The sequence below is a fragment of the Lytechinus pictus genome, chromosome 1 (assembly GCF_037042905.1).
Source record: "Lytechinus pictus isolate F3 Inbred chromosome 1, Lp3.0, whole genome shotgun sequence".
NCBI classification, from domain to species: domain Eukaryota; kingdom Metazoa; phylum Echinodermata; class Echinoidea; order Temnopleuroida; family Toxopneustidae; genus Lytechinus; species Lytechinus pictus.
Genome location: NC_087245.1, coordinates 18,863,453 through 18,885,761, shown reverse-complemented (window position 1 = coordinate 18,885,761; position 22,309 = coordinate 18,863,453). Strand labels below are relative to the sequence as shown.

Genomic DNA, 22,309 nt, shown 5'->3' with positions numbered 1-22,309 from the left:
ACCACAAAATATATAATTCAACCCCTATTTTAGTTTACACATTTCTTGACCCTTTGAACCTGGAATACCAGCTTCATGTCATGTGAATCGAAAAGCGAGGGTTTTAGATATCAGGTGACCTTTAAAATTGACGTCATTTTAGAGATATTCAGTCAATAACTTCAGTTTATAATTTCATTGATGATTGTCTTTCATTTAGAATATTTTAGCATAAAAAATTGCTAAAATATCTTAATCTACAACGGCAATGCTGCCAAGTTATTTATACAAAAGTAATACAGGTCAACAAAGATGTGTGATTTACCCCCCCCCCTTTTTTTTTGTTATTCCAATGCAAATAAGGGATAAACATTTGTACTGTGCTATGAATTAGGTTCTTATAAATGATTTATGACATATGTTTAAACTTTGTTTTTGTTTGTTTCTTCTCTCCAGCATTGCCTCCAAGTTATTCACCCAGCTATTCACCTTACCCATGTATGATGCCCCAAGAAGGCCAATCAGCATCCCTACCAACACAGATGCCACTACCCAATCTCCCACATCCCAGCCCGCCAGAGTCTCCACCGCCCCCGCCCAGGGTCTACAAACCATGCTTTGTTTGCCAGGACAAGTCTTCCGGATACCACTATGGGGTCAGCGCCTGCGAAGGTTGCAAGGTAACGTCCCGGATCTCATAACGCAAAACTTACTAGTAATGTAACTTTACCATTATGTTATGGTAACTACCATGGAAACCATGATGTAAAATTGGCTGCTGAGAACTGTTACCGTGGTAATTACCATGATGACAAAGCTACAATAATAGTCTTTGCAATGGGACCCTTGCATCCTGTAATTAAACTACAAAATAATTTTTGGATAGTGTAATGAGGTAGAGCTTATCAACAATATGACATTTGGCTCATAGTATTCAAGTTGTTTTTAAAGATGACATTGATTTTTGCATATTTTTTTTACAAACAACTTCCTAAATTACAGAATATGGAACCAATTCTCCATTCTGAATGATATTAATAGTTAATGGAATCTTAGATTTTTGCCATTATATACAAACTAAACCTACACTATATTGTTGTCCTTCGGGAACTTTATAATGAATGAAATCTTGGTGAGTGATGCCAGAATAGATTTGACTTCCTGCAGATTTCTCACATTAAATATCTTGTCATCTTCGTTTGGTGTTCATTACATTGAGATGTCTGTTTAAGTTAACATGGGTTAGGGTGTATGGAAAACGCTCGTTATGCTGAAATCAAATCACGTTCAATGGGTTTATATATTGTATTGTCTCAATGGCAGGGTTTCTTCCGACGGAGCGTGCAGAAGAACATGCAATACACATGCCACCGCGACCAAAAGTGCATCATCAACAAAGTCACACGGAATCGCTGCCAACACTGCCGACTCAAGAAGTGTTTCGAAGTTGGAATGTCCAAAGAATGTAAGTATAAATGACCAACAGCGTCCAGTGACTTTGATAAATGGGTTTAGTCGAGTTCTTATCAGACCAATTGTTTGGCCATTCCTAATTGATGTCATGCAGTGCATTGTGGGATAGATCAGAGCTGACATTTTGGATACCGGTGGCTAGACCTTTTGTCCATGGATGTGTTGTATGGCTCGCTCTGCGAGATTGTGTGCAAGGCCATTAACGGTAATGATCTTGATTCTTCAGCATCCATCTGCTAAGGTTTAAAGGAAGAAAGTTTGTTCTGGTCCCTATTTCGAGCAGTTGAAAAACTTGTCTCGAGTGATTGTGACAGGTTGTGTATGATACACCTAAGGACTGGCATTATCTATAAGGCATTATGATAAAGTTATGAGAATAAATATATTTTTAATTTGCAACGGGTGCCATGCATTGCACTGAAAAATGCATGGATGGGACTGCACACCGATGATTAGTTCAACCATTTTGGCTGTTGCTTCTTATTTTGTGACTATCAGGTAATTTGGTGAGCAAAATTTGTTGCAGTAGCTCCCTCATTATCATGGAAAGAGTTTTACAGCTCACAAAATACTTCTATTTTTTGCACAAATTCATGTTCTCTTTAAACACTATTTGTAATTGTAATTGTCTATTGAATGTGCAGCAATTGAAAAAGACAATAGAAAAAAAAATCACAATAGCTTCCTTGTGTTTAATAATTAATATATGCCCTGTAGTAATTGATAATGTGATTGTTACTCTGTAGTGTAGCATCTTACTTTAACTTTGCTTACTGCTTGTCAATGGCATGTTCAAAGACCACATCATCCAGGACTGCTACTATACTTGGAAGACAACCTAGGTGAAGCTTACAGGAAGTAGTTTTAGGGTACCTGTATTCCCAGGAGTTTGCCACATACACACCGATCTGTCAGCGATACGGGTCTCTCTAAATTTAGGCATGTGGAAGTTTTAAAATACACCCCAGCTGGACAAGGCTTAATCTGAACGCCCCCGCGTAGTTACTATCTTCTTTCCTATGGACGTCATGCTCTACGAGGCGCCTTTCAGTTTTTAGTCTGTTTTCGGCTATTTCTGGATGCCTTTCCTTGCCGTTTTCAAGTGACCATTCAGGAATTTCAGGTTAGGCAGAGTTTGAAGACTTATTATTAGCACAAACAATTCATTTCTTCTATCTGTTATCTTTGTTCGGTTATTGAAATGATGATTGAAGTTCAGGTTTAAAATGGAATATCCCAGGCATGCTCAAATGGCTTTTGGGCCAAAGATTGCGAGTAAAGATAAAAGATGTGCCCTCATCAGTCGTTCATGAGGTTCTCCAATAAGAATTTCTCCAGCTATCTGTGTGACATGTAAAAATGCTAAAATGGGGTAGCACCATAATGATTTGGAAAATGAAAATGATTAAATCAGTAAAGAGTTAAATTGCTGCTGTTAATTGTCATATAACAAAATTGAAGGGGATTATGGAGATAGGAAGTAATTAGAAATTAGCAGAAATGAATAAAGATAATATAACCCCAAAACATAGGCAGTGAGGGCAATTCAAATTCTGCATTGTAAAACAAATCCCAAGCTGTAAATTGCAAATAACTTCAACGATTACTGATGGTTATGATATGAAAGATGATTTTGAATGAACAGTGCTAAAATGATAAAGAGATAAAATGATAAATATATCAAAAGAAACAGATGCATCTTTAACTAGAGTCTTGCTACGGTAGATTTTTAATTTGGTGCCTTAATTGCATCACAGATCTATGAGAGATGATGGGAAGACATAGAACACAGAGATGGGATGTGGGAGAGAGAAAGAGGATATTAGATTGACATCAGTCAAAAGCTGTTCGTTAATACCTCTCTTTAATTACTGGTTAAATGATTGTCAGCTTAAGCTCTGCAATTTTACCAAGGTCGAAAGGCAGTCATCTGGATCGTTACCTTTGAGTGATTGCTGAAAAAAACACGTATGGCTGTTATCGGCTCATTCGCTTGTTTCACCCACATCAAATGTTTGCGTAATATTTGAATTGAGATAGTACCAGAAGGAATTGTTAGACATGGCAGTGGGGGGGGGGGGTATTAATACCCTGATGCATCTTATTTCTGACATGTTTTTTTTTTAGGTGATTTATAGAGCGGGCTACAGAATTTGATTTTCTTCTTTTGAAAATTCCACGCAGTTGATTTAACGAGGGTATCTTTGAATGGGTATGGTTGTCTTTGCTTTTAAAGGGTGTTGAAAGCAAATGGAGCTGCACTCCGTCAACACTCGCTTGCCCGCCCGTCTTCTGGTCACTTGCCAAGTTGAGACTGATTCAAACTCATGTTGGCAAATAATCAGCGGGGCTATTCTTAGCCGACGTGGGTGTGAAATGTTTCAGAGCGATGACTGGCTGCGGCATAGTTGGGAGAAAAGAAGGAAAAGGGGATTGCATCGTTAGTACTACTTCATCAATAAATATATGTATGGATCGTGTATACCTTCTAGAGCCTCTTGTCTGTATTAGATCTGTTTATCTGACATGCTCTATGACTTGCTTTTCTTTACAAGGTCTTACTTAATTAAATCATTTTTTTACAAGGATACGATTAAGAATGAAATGATAATGTAAAGAAATCTTCAAGTGAGCCTTGAAAATAGAGATCAATTTTATTTTATGTTGTAAATCGATGTTTCTCCCCGGATTCATCAAATCCAGTAATTCATGAGTGCTATATTGCAGAGACTTTTCAGGCCTGTAGGAATGGGGTCATGGTGATATAAAGTCATGCAAAATTCTTACCATTTCAAACATTCAGTTCAGCCTCAGGGGGTGGGTGATTACATGTGAATAGAGTAAAGGTTAGCTTGATCAAAATTACCATCAAATTACGAATGAATGTCATAACGGCCTTTCATGGATGACAGAGGTAAGTGGCTCGTATCCATGGACTGTGGAAGGACAGATACGGATTGTTTTCTTTTTTGAAATGTTGTTTATATACATGGAGGACATGTAGACATTGTTAATATAATGATGAACATCTCCAATCATCCATTGAACGATGGAAGGTGTGTCCAAGGTCTTAAATGAATAGAGGTGTGGGAGTATGGTGTCCATCTCATTAACCCATCGGATGTCTCTACTATTATTTGTCACTGCAGGTTATGATCGTCTTTCATGTTATCCAATGTTCTATTGGCTTGATTTGAGTTTGTGTAAGATCTTGTTTTGGTTGTTATGATGATAGTGGTGGTTGGGGTGATAATGATGATGTGGTGATGATGATGATGATGACAATGATGATGATGATGATGATGATGATGATGTTGACAATGTCGATGATGGTGATGATGATGATGATGGTGGTGGTGTTGACAACAACATTTATGATAAAATTGGTGTCACCAGGGCCATAGAAGCGAAAAGCTAGAAGAATCACTTACAATTTAATTTTCCGTAGGTCTCTTCGTCACTCTCCCTCTGTCTTTGCTCATTTGGGTTGGCCAGGTAAACCAATTCAAGTCGTTCAGTGCCCTGTGAAAAACAAGTGAATTTTTATTTCTAATAGTAGTTACCTTTATACCCATTGGTCTTTGCCATTGCCGGGATTTCCTTGCCCCCCCCCCCCCACCCCGGGTCATATGACACATACAGGTCTGTTAACCTCTTTCTTAGAAACCCAGGAATAAATTATTCCTAATACAATTTTGTAAGAGTGCAATTAGGGGCAAATTGTGCACGGATAGCCTGAAACAGTAAGCAACTGTTGCATGGTTGCGTGTTAATATTTCTTGGATGATCACGAACATACTCTTTGTTCGTCTGTGTGTTTCTCTTCCTCTTTCTCTTTCCCTTTATCTCTTTCTTTTCTTTATTCTTTTACTGCTCCTGACTCTCTCTTGTGCTTTCATGGTCATCTTTTATCTTCTCTGTCAGTGCTGCATTATTGTTAGTATTATTTTCACTCCCAAATCTCTCTGTTGTGTCTTTTTTCTTTAACCCCTCCCACTTTTTAAAATCATACATGGATTTGATAAACTCTAAAGAGCATTAATACTTAGTAGATGTGAACTGGCACACACCTTTTTTCTCAAGGCTCTCTCACTGATACAGCATTCGTAAATCTGCCAATCCTATCATTCTCCCATCCCTACCTCTGGACCCGTGTATACCTGGTCTTCCCTCACATCTTGTTGACGTCGTTTATTAAGTGTAGGGTAACATGCAGGGAGGACAAGAAAATATTTGCCAATGATTCCCTTCAATGATATAACCCTCCTTCTAATCTTGAGAGCATGTTCTCATTGCCGCTGTTTCTGTGTAATCATATGCTTGTTTGCATTAATACCGAAAGCCTTCACTGTTTGCCCATCCAGTACATGCCTGGTATATCAGGCTTACCTGGGAGTGGGTACAGAATGGTGCCTTCGGCATGTCAATTTCTCAGTGTGTATATTTCCATGTGTGTATTTTTCCATGTGCGTTTATTTGTCTGTTTGCCTCGTATGCTTGTCTCATCCAAGTATGCAAGCTATACATTTAATCATTCATGAAAGTCCCATTAGCCTTATGCCAAGGCAAAATGAATTTTTATATGAAAGAGAACAAGAGAATATAAAGCTTGCAAGACTACATGTACATCAATGAAAATCTTTTCTAATTTGATTCTTATCAAAAGAAAAAACAACAGATTGGAAAACATATTGCGGGGAGGGGATGTTTCCTGTTAATGAAAAGATTAATTTAAATAACTTTTATACACTTAAATTATTAGAAATTTAACTTGAATTGGCTAAATTTGAAAAACACTTGGCACAATATCTTGGCATTGAAATTTTATTTATGATTTAGATAGATAAGGTGGCAAAATGAGGATAGAATACGTTTGATACAGCCTGCTCTCTTGAAGCAAGGCAAAATATCCATTTCATGTTAATATTGAAAGATGCCTGCTTGCTTGCAGACTTTGTCTACCCGGGGAGCGTATATGTTGAACACCGTGTGTACGTAGCGTGCCGGGGAGTATGCATACATTACAAATGAGCTCTACGACGATGACGCTGTGTACGGAAGGCTTCGTAGAGCTAGACGAGATATGAGATACACGGCATGGCGAGGTTCTGTGTGCTCTCTGCCGCAGTCTATCCAATTTATTGCAATGTTATTGATTGGTGTAGGAATGTCCCGCCGCCGGCCGGCCAGTAGATGGTATAAATTGTCTGAAGCTTGGCAACTCGCCATGAGATGCTAACCGCATTTCTCCATTCATAAGAAAGAAGCATTACTCCTCCAAAAGCTGTGCTCTACAGGCACTGTCTGTGGATTGCTGGATGATGGTGATGCAAAGATGCACTCTTGGAATATGGAACATTTGATAATTCAGTTATCATTTTTGTGGGATAAATGTAGGCCTTCATTTTAATTTCATCTCTTGGCACTTTTCCTATTGTTCGCATTGCTTATCTGCAGATGCATAAGTAATTTGATGAGACAGAATTAGTTTTAAATCAGATGTATATTGTAATACCCAGGCCAACTCACCTTCAGAATCCACCTTTTAAAAAAAAACTTGAAAAGTTAGTTTAAAAAGGGATTATTTAAGCTCATTTGATATGAGACTAACAAGGCTATTTCTTTTTATCCACAGCATTATTTGAAGTCCCTGGGAATTGATTACATGTCTCCATTCATGCACTCCATTCATAGAATGTTCATTCATCCCATTGATTCAACAAGAATTCATCTTTTTCCAGTCTGGACTCGTGAAACATTCATGTTCTGACAGAAGTAAAGCATCTTTAATGGTCCGATCTTTAATCATTTACAGTAATGGGAGGAGTGAGTACATGGGTAGAATGGCAAGCATGATTGATCCCTTGCTTGGCCTAATGAGGGCAGTGACGCTGGAGCTACATCCAGTGCTCATTTCTTAAACATGAATGTAATATTCACTCATGCCTTGTCTTGCGAGTAATATGTTATATGTGTTTCCAGTTGACCTAGTCTTGGTGTGAGCGAGATGTGTAGCCCAGGGTAATAAGGGAGGGAGGGGTGACAGGAGTAATGGAGGAAGGGTAAATAAAAGAGGATTGATTAAGAAAAGGGATTAAGGAAAGAAAGAGAAGGGAAGGTTAGAGATGAATCAGGATAAGAGTGGATAGGAGTGCAGAGATAAGGCAGTCAATAAGAGATTGAGGGAATATCAAGGGATGAGATAGGAGAATGGGGGAGAAGATGAGAGACAAACAGGATAGAGAAGAGATTTTAAAAAATGATAAGAGAGGGGGAACAGACAATGGTAAAAAAAAAACAGAAGAGGGGGAATAAACAATTTAAATTAAAAAAACAGGTGCACACATAGAAGTTCCAAGCATGCATAGAATTTTCATTTATTTGAATGCAGGATAAAAGAGCATTGTTGATCAAGTGCCTTGCTCACAGGCAAAAGGGTCGTTGCCAGAGATCGAACCCCGGACTTTCATGTGTATAGTAGTTCGGCTGCTTAGACCACTTGGCCACAGCACCAAATTGGGAGCAGGGCTTTTCACTCAAAGAAGCACAACTCAGATTATCTTGGAAACGGGGTGGGGTTGGGGTGTGACATGTGACGAGGGGACTTTGACTGGGGATGATAGTTTGACCATTCTTGATGGGAGAGGGCTTTGAACCTGGTTGGTTATCATGCCATGAGGAGGCAGATGGAAGGGGAAAAGGTTTGATGATAAAGTAGAGCCAAGAACCGATGAGCTACATGTACCTTGCAAATGTTGATTTTGATTGCTATGTCCTGTTACCATGGTGATTACCACTATAACAAATATAACCTAATAAATTCATGATGAAATGAGGAGAGGAGCAGGATTGTAGCTGCTATGTTAGGCAACTGGCTCTGAAGTGTGAAGAAGACAGGGCTGATGTAAATTTTGGAGGGATGGAGAGAGCATGATGCATTTATGTATACTTTTGTGCATGTTGGTTTATCGAAATGTACTATAGAACGTTAGAATAAGGAATGGGACTATTTCAAGGAAGTCGTTGACTGAGAAACAAGACAATGATTTGAAATAAGAAGAGAAGAAAAGATATGAGAAGCAAGACATGTATAAACTGAAGGAAATAAGAGATTGAGAGATAACATCTTACGATTGATTGATAAACTGAATAAGGAAGATAATAACATGAATGAAACACAGTGCAAGATCAAGTTCAAGAAAAGGACTTTAAAGAGCTTCAAATTGTAAGGAGCCTCGAGTGTCTTCGTCTTTGCCTCTTAGCTCTGTCTCGTCAAGTTCACCAAAGTGCAAGCCAAAGATGTGTAGACTGAAGTCGTGTTTGGTGAAATAAGCATTGAATTTACATATCCAACAGAGTTCTTTGAGTGAGGTTTGAAGACGGGAAGAACAGGTGATGAAGAGGTCACTGGCCTAGAGGTAGTCGAACTCAAGCTGTCTGGTGTCATCATATCAATGTTCTTAGCGCGATGCGTGAGATTACGTAGGCGTCGTCATCTTGATAGAATATTCACTTCTAGGATTTTAAAGAAAATTTGAAAATATTTTTATTACTCACTGCTTCACTCAGATTTCCTTTAAAAATTACTGACCTCATAGTAGTGAACCTCAGCAGTGGGATTACAGGATTTGAAATTTGAATGGGAGATTAAATTAAATCCTGCCCACCTGATCATATATATTTAGAATAGTCAGATCAAGGAAAAAGTGTGAGTAAATTCTTGACAAGGAATCTCGAAAGAGAAACTAAAAATAAGAGTTTTGTATATTTTTTGATAAATGCTAGTTGATAAGTAAAGTAATGACATGATTACAAATAGCATTGATTACCTATTGGTGCTGCCTCTTACATAGACTGAAGTGATGTATACTGCATAGATATATTGAGTTGTGTGTGAATAGAGGGCTAATGAACAGACAACCGATGGAAACATTTCAGTCCATTTGTCTGTTAAAAAGCCAGCCTTCTATCAAACTTGTATAAAACTCAGTCTTTGTCAATTCAGTAGGTAGAATACGTTCTGTGCTAAGTCTTTGAGAATGCCTTGAGAAAATGATTTATGATCATCCATTGAAAATTAGATATAAGTATTTTTTCAATCTTTATTTCCTGCATTATACAATTTGGTATTTTGAGGAGACTCATCACCGAGTGTTTGTTTTTTTATTCTATCTGGCCGTCTTCTACTGTCTGTAGGTTTGTCTTGGCCCTTATAAAAATAGATTCTGCCTTTAAAACAAACTATCACAACTGGGATTAATTTAGTCTCAATTGAAATCTCTCCTAGGCCTCTAACATTCAGTATGATCATACAGACAATTGAAATAAATTGAAAAAAATTGTAGTATATGATCATGATATTCCTGTTTTATGTTTTTTTTGTTGAGGTGTATGTTTTTGTCTTTAAAAAACATAATTATTCACTTTTTATATCCCATTACATTCTACAGTTGAGGAATTTTTTTTTTTTTTTGATTTATGCTTTATAGTCTTTGTTACAATACTCATCGAATGGAAGAATGATCTGATATTACTGTTGGCTATATTAATTTTTTCTCTTTAATCAGTTCTCTAGTTCTTAAAGTTCACATCTGGTGTCCATATGTCTCAACTCAATTGTATGATGTATTCCCAGAACAGTTGAAACCCCTGCGATCATTTACCAACAGACAATCAAGGAAGACAGATACCACTTAAGTTATTTTCTTCAGTTGTCTTGATGTGTCGACCCCCACACTCCACGGCTGATCCCCTTGGCGTTACGTGCCCTGTCTGACTGCATTTCCCCTCCAAAGATTGTTTCTCACGAGAGAAGCGTCAGATCGGGCCTCGGCATCCTGAAGTATCACAAACCGAAGGAGATGACTTCCTCTCAAGCTGCATGTCAAACCATCTTGGAGACACATCATGGTGTACTTCCAAGTACAGTATCAGGTTCTTTCGAGTCACACTTATGAAGGTTCAATTTCAAGGCTGTAAGACACCACAGGAATGCCCTTTAACACAAATTAGACCTAACAGTTTGATTAACCAATGATTATTCCTCTGTCTCTTTCCATTTCCTCTTTGACCACGTTACATGCAGGCGTGAGGAACGACAGGAATAAGAAGAAAAAGAAGAATGATGAGGTGACGGAGAGCCTGGTAATTCCAACCGAAATTGAAGATATCCTGCAGGAAGTTCTACGAGCCCACAGGGACACCTTCCCACAAAGACCACTACACCCAATCCACAATGTGGTGAGTTTAGGGAATACTGCCTATTGGGGTTTATGTATGCATCGGAGTACAGAAAGTGTATGGGACTAGAATGTTTTGGGTGCTACTGTTTGGTGGGTGGTTAAAGGGTGGAGATTGTGAAGATGCAATTACTTTGGCAAAGCAAGTTAATTCGTTTGAAGATTAGAAATGTGTTTTAATAACATTTTAAGAGACACAGATGTTTGAATCATTACTATTCAGGAGGAGGATTAAAGTATGGACATTGTGTGTGAAAATATGATTCCTAAAGCAAAACAAAAATATGAATCATGTAAAAATGATAAAGGATGAGAATGTTATAAATATTTCATCCCTTTAATGAAGTGAAGTTGAGGTCGAGATGTGAGAGGCTAGTAATTGGCAGTTTGCAATTAATTTGCTTTCATTCACCGCAGAATCTAACAAGATCATGGATCTCAAGTCAATCCAATTGAAATATACAAGATTTATTCAGATACCATGATGCACCAAAATTATTGTTAATTTATCATATGAGACTATGAATTCATTTTTTTTAAAGAAGTGCCTTTGAGAATAAAGCACAAGAGAAGAAGACCTTTTGCACCATCTAAGGACTGTTTCATAAAGCTGTTCTTAAGTCACACATGACTCTTCAATGGCGAGCATATTCTTGGGTGAAATCTAATTCTTGATGATTTTAATTTGCATCAGCTAATTTTAAAATATAATCTTTGTGCATAGAAATTGACAATTTCTATGCAAAGATTATTATCTGTCAAAATATAATCAGTCAAACTACGTCAACACAGAACATTTGGGTAATGTCAAGGATAATAAAGTATACCAGTCGTTTAAAAACAATGCGTAACTTTAAATACTATCAGTTTTACGAAACGCCCCCTTACGTGACAAGACTGAAAAGAGGGCAAGAATTAGCTGTGAGGGAGCTCTTCGTGCATTAAATCCACCCTCTTCCTTCCTGTGGTTTTGACTATGTACATGTCTACTAGAAACCCTTTGCGTAAGGGGATTAGGAATAGGATTTCCCAAGCAACCTACAGCATTTCATGGGTCAAATTTATTGGAGATTTAGATAATACTGATAGTTTTTTAAATGATATGTCCTCAAATGAACTTAGTTTAAGGTGTATATAAATATTTATCAAATGAAAACTGAAAATAATAAGTAATAACTGCTGACAAAAAAAAAGAAAAAGACATAAAACAGGTGAATATTCCATGATGTAATTTGCAGGGGATACAAGCAATGTTTTGAAAAGCATTAGCATCTATAAGTTAAAAAATAAGGAGTTACAGTCCCTTTTGTTTTATCTTGGATCCAAACATATATGTAGTTCAATGAGTTTTTTTTAGGGGGGGGGTCCATTGTCCAGTCATATTCTACATTGTAGAATAGTCTTTCTAAAGACATGAAAAATTGTATATGTGTTGAATTCTTTCAAAATCTAAAAACCTTCTGTGAATTTTATTATTACCAGGTAATCTAAAGAGTGGATTTGGCAGTTTATTAGTCACATAATTAGTAGAATGATTAATTCATGTTCCACAACACTCACACTGGCTTTTCCCTCTTTTATATCCCTCTTGTACTTCACATCAAAGCAGGATGAGGAGGAAGAAGGGGTCCCGAATCACCCCATTAGTAACTTCAAGGGTCAAGACATCGATATGGTCATGTTTGATTACGTAACGGACATGTCATCGAGGGCCATCGTCATGGTGGTGGACTTTGCCAAGAAGCTGCCTGGATTCCTGACGTTGAGTACCCAAGATCAGATCACCCTCCTTAAAGCCTCTTGCCTTGATATCATGGTAATTATCAACAACCTAAGAATCTTGTGAAGTCTCCGAAGGGGTAGCCAACCTGATGTCAAGTTGTTTTCAATAAAACAACTTATTTCATGAAGGGTTTCACAAAATTTCATGAAAGAATAACAGAATTATGATTCAATACACTTTGAATCTGGAGGCATTATATGTCAGTAGCCCCCCCCCCCCCCATATATTCAGTCATCATGTATCATGTTTTTAAAAATGCAGTGTATGAAATGGATTTTTGCGATCGCTTTCATTTCTTTGTCATATGTATTATGAAACCCAAGATGGATAGATTATGTCCAAAACTCTATGGTAAAGCATAGAATGGTCATGGTCTTCTTCAGCAATTGGAGAAAAACAAGGATTTAAAGAACGATGAAACAAATCTTGATGTGTTACGATATGCACAATACAAGATTATAGTTTGAATAAGACTGACAGACAGACAGGTGTATATACATGTATATTGTACTACGCCTACTTTAATAGCTTGTTGTACACGAGCAAATGGGAGGCTGAGTGTCAAACATTTGTACCGTTGCACAAAAGACATACCATCCAAAATGTACCATTGCATGGCTTTAGGAGGTGACGTCACAATACGATTTCATTCATTGCGCTCAGTAAAAATGAAGGTGCAATACGCATATAAGCCTGCTGGCTAAATGCGCAATGCTGCCCAAGGTCATGTGCGCTTGTGGGATTTTGCTTTCCGCTTTCAGTATTTTTGCTCCCTTTTCATAGATTACTACAGGGAAAAACTCTTGTTTTTTCATATTTTTGCTAAATCCTGAGGCGTTGTGCAACACAAATAGCGAATATTCATATTCGTGCAATGGCGCGAGATTTCGCATTCGGTGAAAGAAAGAGACGCTCTATTCAAGCATCTTTCTTTCACCTCATGCGAAATCTCGCACTCATGCCTAATCGCTATTTGTATACTAGTGCACATACTGATAAATCTGTTTCCTACTGGAACTGGGTGGCCTTTATACAAAGCCTGTGGGCATAACATACTGCATTATTCTCGAACCTGTAAACTATTAAATACTTTATTTCATTAATATGAAATATAATTATATAATATCAACTGGCCTGTTGGGAACATCAAGTATATTGTCGCGATATAATCATATTGGCCCGAGTCCTTAGACGAGGGCAATATGGTTCTTTTTAAGGGCATTATGTTTTATGTTCCCCAAAAGAAAAGCCAGTCAATATTTTTATTATTATCCAAATCAGACATCTAGTGCAAAAATCATGAAAATTTAGATATTTTACCCTTTAAGAATAGGAATCTATTCAGTCATGTTGAGCGGACTGGGCCTTTGAACTTTTACCATTGTGACATAATTGAAATGACGCGTCCATGTCCTTGGGACGCAGTATCCAGTGTTGTCTCATCTTGATTAACATTATGACGTATAGCACTGTCTTTGAGGATAGGATAGCCTTGGGCCCATGGATAAACAGTTGGAAATTTATTAACCCACCATTTGATCAGTAAAAAGCCGGCAATAATGTGTTATACTTGCCCTGCTCAGTCTGGTATGGTTAATAATGATGAATATTAATCTTGGGAGCATGTCATAATTGAACTTGTCAGATGTTACCACAATTGTAGTCAGATATCTATGCTTCTCAGTCAATCAAAATAAAGGAAAGTCGTCAGGTATGACAACTAATTGGAAAATAGATGTTGATGAAATGCTGTCCTTTGATCTACCGGGTTCTTGTCCATGGATAAAGCCAATATGAATGGCACAATATAGTTCTCAACTGATCTTAGAATACTTGATAATTTTAAGTTTCCTCTTTCCTCTTCAGATCCTGAGGATATGTTCCCGATTCAACCCACAAGATGCTAGTGTGACATTTACCACCGGACTGACCCTTACCCAGGGTCAACTCAAGGCTGGTGGCTTCGGCAGTCTCCTTGACGTGATCTTCACATTCGCTTCATCTCTCTCCAGAATGCACATTGACGAGACCGAGATTGCATTACTATCGGCCATCTGTCTCATCAGTGAAGGTAATAAATGGACACTGAGGCTTGTAGAGGCTGATACTTACAATGCTGTTAGCTTTTACTGCAAAGAGCTATAAAAAAAAAACAGAATTTTGTGATGATTATTATATCCCAGGTTCTTAAAGAGTTCATGTCTGTCAGACACTCTCAACATTGGGTTTAGCATATTGCCCAATAAGGCACTTTAGTATTTAAGTACTCTAAAGTACCCTTTTACTTCTCATGGGTTAAGTTTGGCAAATGTAGACCAAAGCCTTGCCAATGCACATTGATGAAATATGTCTGAATCTTGTGATGTATAGTTTAAAGATATGTCCACAATTTTCCTCATCAAGTTAAATAATGAATAAATGAGAAGTGAAAATTGCCTGAAAATCATGAGCAGCATGGACATGAAAAAAAATACCTGGGGTGTATATTTATCTATAAAACAAATAGATCTTTTTTCCCCCATTCTATGGCATGCCAAAAATGGAGTTATAACTTCTGTCACTATGAACAAAACTGGAAACAGATTGTGTATATTGTAATGGGCATGCACTAAGCAGAGATAATGGATACGTTTCAAATAGCTTTGAGTCTGGGTAGGTTAAAGGTAGAGGGATGGCCAAAGATGCATAGAAGAAGCCGTCAGGAAGGGGAGAAAGAGGTCGAGTTTTGGGGGTTGGTACGTGGATGCACTGAATGAGGCAAAAAGGAGGGAGGGGGTTGTTTCATGTGTGAGGTAATATTGATCATCGCTATTCACAGGTATCATACAGGATCTAACATTGTAGATTTATATTACTACTTCTTCTTTTCTCTTGCTAACTGTCAGACCGGACTGGTTTAGAGGATGCTCCAAGGATAGAGAAGATGCAGGAGCCATTGTTAGAAGGATTAAGACTCTACGTCCGCAAACGACGACCCAAGGAGTCACATTTCTTTGCTAAGCTTCTGATGAAGATCACAGATTTACGCTGTATCAGCGTCAAGAGTAAGTATATCCACCGAAAAATATTAATTATGGGGTACAAATGGTTCACAGTAAGTTACGGTTATTAAAATCGACCATAGACTTGATACTTTTGCCTAGGCTTACAACCCAAGTGCTTTAAGAACTCCTGATATGCTGAGGCTGCCTATGGACCTTGTGCATGTGATGTCATAATCTCACAGCGCCCTCCCTCAGAGGATATAGGAATACATGTACACAGAGTTGTCAAAGATGTGCCAGCTGCAGATCACCAATGCATGCAAGGCAGTGGCTTCAGCCTCTAAGATGGCTGCGCATTGATGTCAATGCATAAGGTCTATTGGCACCAAAAAATACCCAGAAATGCAATACAGCTTAAATTCCTCTAATAGAGTTAACCCTAAAAATGGTTTTAGTTAAATCAACTACAACAAAAAATTTGTATCTTTATTTTTGGAGAAAAAAAATTGGGGGGGGGGGATGGTTGGGAATTGCATGAATTCACATGACTTAGAGAAAAATGATATTTCAGAATTTTGTAAATAACGTGGCAGGTGACTTGCTTGATGATTCATGATGCATTTTCATGACTTGAACTTCTCTCTTCTTTTATTTTAAATCTTACAAGCAAAGAAAACTACATGAAAATGTCCTCTTGTTTGTCTTGCAATTTACAGGTGCAGAGAAGGTATTTGACATGAAGGTGGAGTTTGTCAAAGAGATGCCAGCTCTAATCTCAGAGATGATCGACAAGAATGACGACGAGTAGCGATCCATGCAGCTCCAAAATAAGGAAAATGAAAAGAACAGAACAAACCGACCAATCAAATTACATGTTAATTTTTGTATTTTGTCCGACCAATCAGGAGCTGCCTTTCTCTTGTCACTGCTTTGTAGGATACAATGAAGAAGTCGCAAAGCGTGAAGAGGGATGTTATATTTGAATGAGTGACTGATCCTGTATGTGAGTGAATGTGTGTGTGTGTGTGGGTGCATATATGAGTTTGAATGTAAGGGTTTGTGTGTGTTTACAGGCTGGTCACATCTCACCGGGGTTTTTTTTTTCATATCAAAATCAATGAAAAGCTTTTTGATCACTATACAGAATAGGTGCTGGTGTCAAGTGAGCGTGAATCATTTTTGCTACATGATTGTCCAGTACCTTTTCTGAATTAAACAGTCTGATTTATTCTGGTGATATGTGACCAGTCTTCCTTATTTTTCATGTTTATTCTTTAATGTAAAGAGAGTAAGCTTGTGTGTGAGCTTATGCAGAGAAATGGTTGTAGCAACCACTAAATGTTACAGTTATCAAAAATATATTTTTGTGAAGTATGCCATAAAATTGCAAGATTGTGGGATATAATCGGCAGTGTTAAGAAAGATATATTGTTTTTAAGATAATGTAACGAGTGGACCCATTCTGATGTATTTACATCCTCATCTTGCTAGAATGAGTTTTTAGCTATGAAGACTTGGATTTAGGGAATTCTGTACAGGTATTACGTTCAGGAGCTTGTGTTTTATCAGAGAGATATTATTTTACGCCCTTCCGTGGTGATTGATGGTGATTATAGTAATTCTATCCTCCTTTATATCTATGCATCTTGATGCAGTTGCAATCAATGATTTGTGCGTCAAATTTACATCATATGTACATGTTGAATTCAGAGGGGGAAACCTCCTAGTTTATTCAGTGGTATGCAGTGTAAACCACTGGCAAACATGGGGTTTTCCCCTGTTTTTAATGAAGTGCACTTACAGTCAATATTTGTATTTCATGTGATTTTGTTTTTGGTTCACTCTGATGCAAATTCAATCAAAGCAAATCAAAGGGGAAAAAATGAGAATGCTTAAAAAATGAAAATCTTTTCCATTCTAAGTCTACCATGATTATTGCAATTCATGTTTCATTTACATCTTCCTGTAATAGGTAGAAGTATGACTTTTATATATTTCTTTGATAAAAAAAAAGTCAATATGTTTACTGACCATTTTGACATGAGAATCATAAAGTGAATCATCGTTATACAAAAGTGTTGAATCAAAATCACTTTTTACGCTACTTAGACATCATGAAATATATGGAAATTTCTCTGTAAAACATTAGCATGAACGGAACACAAAATGTAATATATGCCCAATATTCTGTATAAAGAATCTTTCCACTTTCCCACCCATTCTAAAATGAGTAATATGTAGTCTTCAATAGCTGTGAACATATAGCTGTAAACATATATGAGTGATTATGTGATTAATAACACTGTATGCATGTATGAATATCTGTGGAGAATAAAGTGGAATTTTTAGTGTGACTCTGAATTGGTATTCATTGCATAAGCATTTTTGCTCATCAAATGGGAGAAAGTTTTATAATTCAAGAATAATACAGTAATCACCAAGTATCTGATATCTCCTTGTTCATATGAAATTCTATTTTGATATATCTGTGCTAGAAAGAAGAAAAATGGGATGGGTTTTGTCTGAGTGGCAACCAATTACCTCACAAATCTTTTCAGGTATATGCGAAACAAGAACATTCACACTAAAAATTCTACCACTCTTCAAAATTACTGGTGCTATTTACGAGGAAGGAGAGTAGAATGACTAATCTATTTTTTTTTTCATCGCTGCCTAGAAAATTTTCCACCCTCTTTCACCCACTTGCCCTCTCAGAGATCAGTGTTTCCCTCAAATTGGCAATTGTAGGGCTAATGCTCTTTGAGAGGGAAAGGGGTCAAAGCAACAAATGCTATGAATCACTGCCATTTTATCTAAGAAAGTCATTATCATGCTCTGATTTTAACAAATAATAATATCTGTGTATACTGCCGTAATGTACATTCTCAGACATGAAACTGTGTTTCCTGAATATATGAATTTTGTAGGGGCTGTTTACATTGACTTCAGATTCATGATCATTAAAGGCTGATCTGGGTTCTGTTTCATAAAGACTTGTTATAATAGCAAATGTACATTTTATATAACAAATTTACTATCAGCCAATCAGAATGAATGATTTTAATAGTTTTAAATGTTATTACATTAAACATCTAAAACTATTAAAATAGTTTTTTGATAATAGGTTTCATAATAACAAATTTGTTATTATAAAACCTTTTATGAAACGGACCCAAGATGTCCTTCACAGTTAGGATGGAACATGTCTTCAAGTACTGTGCACAACATGTACAATGCAGTGACTGTGAACATCATATGACTTTGAAAACAAACAGAATATATGTGTGAACAGATCCATGCCATCTATCCAGCAATAACACTAAAGTATTTATGTCATCATAATGACTGAAACTGATTGAAAATGGCACAACTTTGTACAACTATTAAAACTAAACAGTGCTATTTTCATGTTTGTAGACAAGACATCTTTTATGTTCTTGTAACCACATATTCTCAATTCCACCAATTTTGATCTACACTGCATTACAATATGACTTGCAATGCTCTGTGTTGTAATTTAAACAGCTATTTTAACCCTGCAGAGAATTGTATTCCTGGAGTTTCTCTTTCATGAATTAAACCTTCAATTATAGATGATGATGTGGTTTGATTTAGGGCCTGTGTTTATGTCTTTGAAACTGATCAAAATTTTTATACAAAGTGATATTTTCCTCCATCTTTCTTCCTTTGCCTCTGTTATCATTTGAGTTAATTCTTAGCTCGGCACCGGCACTTAAACGTTTGTACAGATTTAAAAATGTTGTTCTTCATATTTTTTTTTTAAATATTGAACTGAAATAACAAGTTGTAGATATGCGAGGAGTATTTTTATGATCATGTAAAGTGTGATAATTGTGTTCTTTTGGGGCTTGTATTATTGTTATTGTTTGTTGATATATATTGAAAAAAATATGATTTTTTTTTTTTACATACCCCATATAAAGTTTACATGTTTCTACTTCCTAGCATTTTCTCCGCTATTCTTTGCAAAGATAGCTAAGGCATGGTTTGTTCAAGAATACATTTTTATGAAGCAAGATAAAAAGTTAGGGTGAACAATTGTGGTTTTAAAATTGAATATGAGATGCAGATGTTTCAATTTTCAACACTTAACTACATGCCTCCAGTACTAAGACGTAGGCTTAAAGCCTTATAAAATAGATTTTATGATTTTTTATTAAAAGTTGTTTTTTGCTTTCAAAGTATGCTTGCCCTATGTGTTAAAAAATGTTATGATAATTAGGTTGGTAGATTCAAAATATGATTTATTTCATAATTGATTTTTTTTTTAATGGGATAACAGATTTGTTAGATGAAATCATAATTTATTTGTTTTTAAAGAAAATTCAAGTTTTCCCTACCTGGATTGTTGCTCAAATTTACATTTGGCTGGTAAAAGAAAGCTCCACATTTTAGAACAATTTTTAGGGCAGTTTTTTTTTCTTAACAGATATATATGTATGACACAATAAATGAAATTCAAAATATTTTAGTTCTATTGCTACATTTATTTTTTTTATTTACTGATGTAACATGATTGGAGTATTTTATAACAATAATTAATATAAAGTATTAGGCAGGTGAATTTAAACATTTCTCTCAAATCCTGATATTTTTGCCTTTTATGTGCATAGTGAGACATACTAATAACAATATGGTAAATAATAGTAATTTGTATACTTACCTGTAAACCCCCTCTGTGAAACTCTCAGAGAATGTACTAGGTAACTTTTTTCATATATAATATATATTATTATACGACTTGTACATGGTTTACATGTATTATCAAAGAGAACAAACATAAAAGATGTGCTATGGCATCATGTGTGAAAGAGAGATGTATATTTGCTTTCATTGCAGAAATATAATTTTTGTTTTAGTTCATTATTCTGTAAAGATTCATCATTGTTGGGATGTTTTATGGGGGTAGGAATGGTCGACATGAAAGCTAGAAATTGCTTTTGAAATGAAATTTTTTCTTGAACCATGAGCCTATAAATTATTTGATTCAAGAACTTTTTTTTTATTTTTCTTATCCCTTTCTGTTTGTGTTATCAATTGGAGGATAAGCACAAATGGTCACCTATCTACGCAGCTGGTATGTACAGTTTGATATACCTACTGAAATTATTGAGACATAAAATTTAACAAAAATTGTCTTTTTACTCTCGAACTATTAAGTATCAAAGTGAGAGTGTTACTTTTCTCTTTTTTTTTCTTTCTTCTTTCCTCTTTTTAAGATATGATTTTAATATGTGAAATGCCTGTATTTATGATGTATCATAAAAAAAGCTTTAAAGAAAGGAAATGACAGTTTGGACTAGTATTACAACATTCAGGACATGCAAGAGATAAATTCTATTGAAGCTTGTACTTTCTTCCAAAAAAATGAATCCAGAATGCACGAAAGAAAATTATTTTAAAGAGTTTTAAATTGTTAAAGTCTTGACAGGAAAGAGAGAGAGAGAGGTTAGCACATAAGTGTATCAGCATTATGTTTCAATATAGTTGTATATAGCAAGTAATTTGAAACACTCACAGAAGAAACAGAGAGGGGAATAAAAGTATGAAAACACAATAAAAAATTCAAATAACTCATTTTGTCCAGCTTAATGGGTAATATTCACCATGTATTCTTTGAAGGTTTTACAAACCATTCTTTCCTACATTTGCCTATGCTGATTTATAGCTGTTAACAAAGCTAGGGGGATGTTTCATAAAACTTTTTGTAAAGTAAATCATGACATTAAGTGTGGTAAGCCATGTGATCCTCAATTATTTCAATCACATAAGCTGAAAAAGACTGATATCTATACCACTGACGTGCAAAAAGTAGTGGAAAATACATACTATTTCAATAAATGATGTTATTAAAGGATGTTTTAAAAGTTCGCTCATATTCATATCCCAAGTGTGAATGAAGTTCACTCATGCATAACTTTTCAAACAGCTTTCTGAAATGCTTAACACTCCCATCTAATGTCAATGGTATGATATAATCTTATCATATGTGTATATTCACATAATATTTTTGCCCTTATTATCCCCTCATTTTCTTCACTTGAATATATATTTTGAAAGTATATTTTGAAATCCATTGTATGTAAAATGACCATTTTATTCTTTGTTTTTGTAAATTATATATGTTCACTTTTTTGTATATCTAGTGAGTGTTTTTTTTTTTTTTTTTGCGCGAAACACTCATGTAATGAATAGTCATTTGAATGTAGGGAGACTGTCCTTTTACAAAGGATAAATTGAGATTGTGTTTTTAAAAATTATGTTCATATTTAAGACTGTTAATTCTTGTAGGGTTAGGAAGAGTGCTCTATTTTGTTGTTGAAAATTAAGTAAGAATTGATTATGAACAAGAGGAGGGAACTCACTTTTAGAAGGTGAGGAATTAAGCTATGGATGTAACCAGCAAAAAATTTACATTTTTGATCAATAAAAAAATGAGGAAAAATTGTAACTTATATAATTTTGTCAGTTTGTTCTTTAATATTTGTGTATGAGGTGAGTTAGGCTTTGTATGCATGTGTGTGTAGTCATGATGGTTCTTTCTAAATGTATTTCAATTTATAAGTGAAAAAATTGAAGCCAAAATGTGATAGTCTTTCTCACTCGTGTGGAAAGATTAAAAAAGAAATGAGAAGTTTAAAAGAACTATTTATTTCCTTCTTAATAAATAAACTTGCCTCATGGACTATTTCCAATTTATCAATTAATTATACAATTACCAAACCAACATCTCAAATAAAAGTGTTTCATTAAACAACTCAAAAGCTATACTTTATTTTTTTTTAAACCCACACAAAATGGTCTGTAATCTGAAATCAAGTTAAATATAA

General features: G+C 35.8%; 1 protein-coding gene across 2 annotated transcripts; it reads left to right on the top strand.

The window, feature by feature from the left end:
• Positions 1-438: 438 nt before the first annotated feature.
• On the top strand, positions 439-19,924 carry LOC129258856 (retinoic acid receptor alpha-like). Of its 2 annotated transcripts, none has more exons than XM_064097659.1 (7): positions 439-659; positions 1,303-1,444; positions 10,538-10,692; positions 12,301-12,507; positions 14,341-14,545; positions 15,360-15,518; positions 16,175-19,924. In XM_064097659.1, the coding sequence occupies exons 1-7, from the start codon at positions 480-482 to the stop codon at positions 16,264-16,266; spliced, it is 1,140 nt and encodes a 379-aa protein (XP_063953729.1). In that variant the 5' UTR covers positions 439-479; the 3' UTR covers positions 16,267-19,924. The 2 variants fall into 2 exon arrangements, with proteins under 2 accessions (XP_063953729.1, XP_054753066.1); XM_054897091.2 differs by having other exon boundaries at positions 12,298-12,507.
• Positions 19,925-22,309: the final 2,385 nt, after the last annotated feature.

What these genes read in the sequence shown, in the direction of transcription:
- LOC129258856 (XM_054897091.2), top strand. Translation starts at nt 480, where the DNA reads ATGATGCCCCAAGAAGGCCAATCAGCATCCCTACCAACACAGATGCCA. An exon ending in GCGCCTGCGAAGGTTGCAAG is followed by an intron (nt 660 to 1,302) that starts GTAACGTCCCGG and finishes TCTCAATGGCAG; the next exon opens with GGTTTCTTCCGACGGAGCGT. An exon ending in CATCTGTCTCATCAGTGAAG is followed by an intron (nt 14,546 to 15,359) that starts GTAATAAATGGA and finishes GCTAACTGTCAG; the next exon opens with ACCGGACTGGTTTAGAGGAT.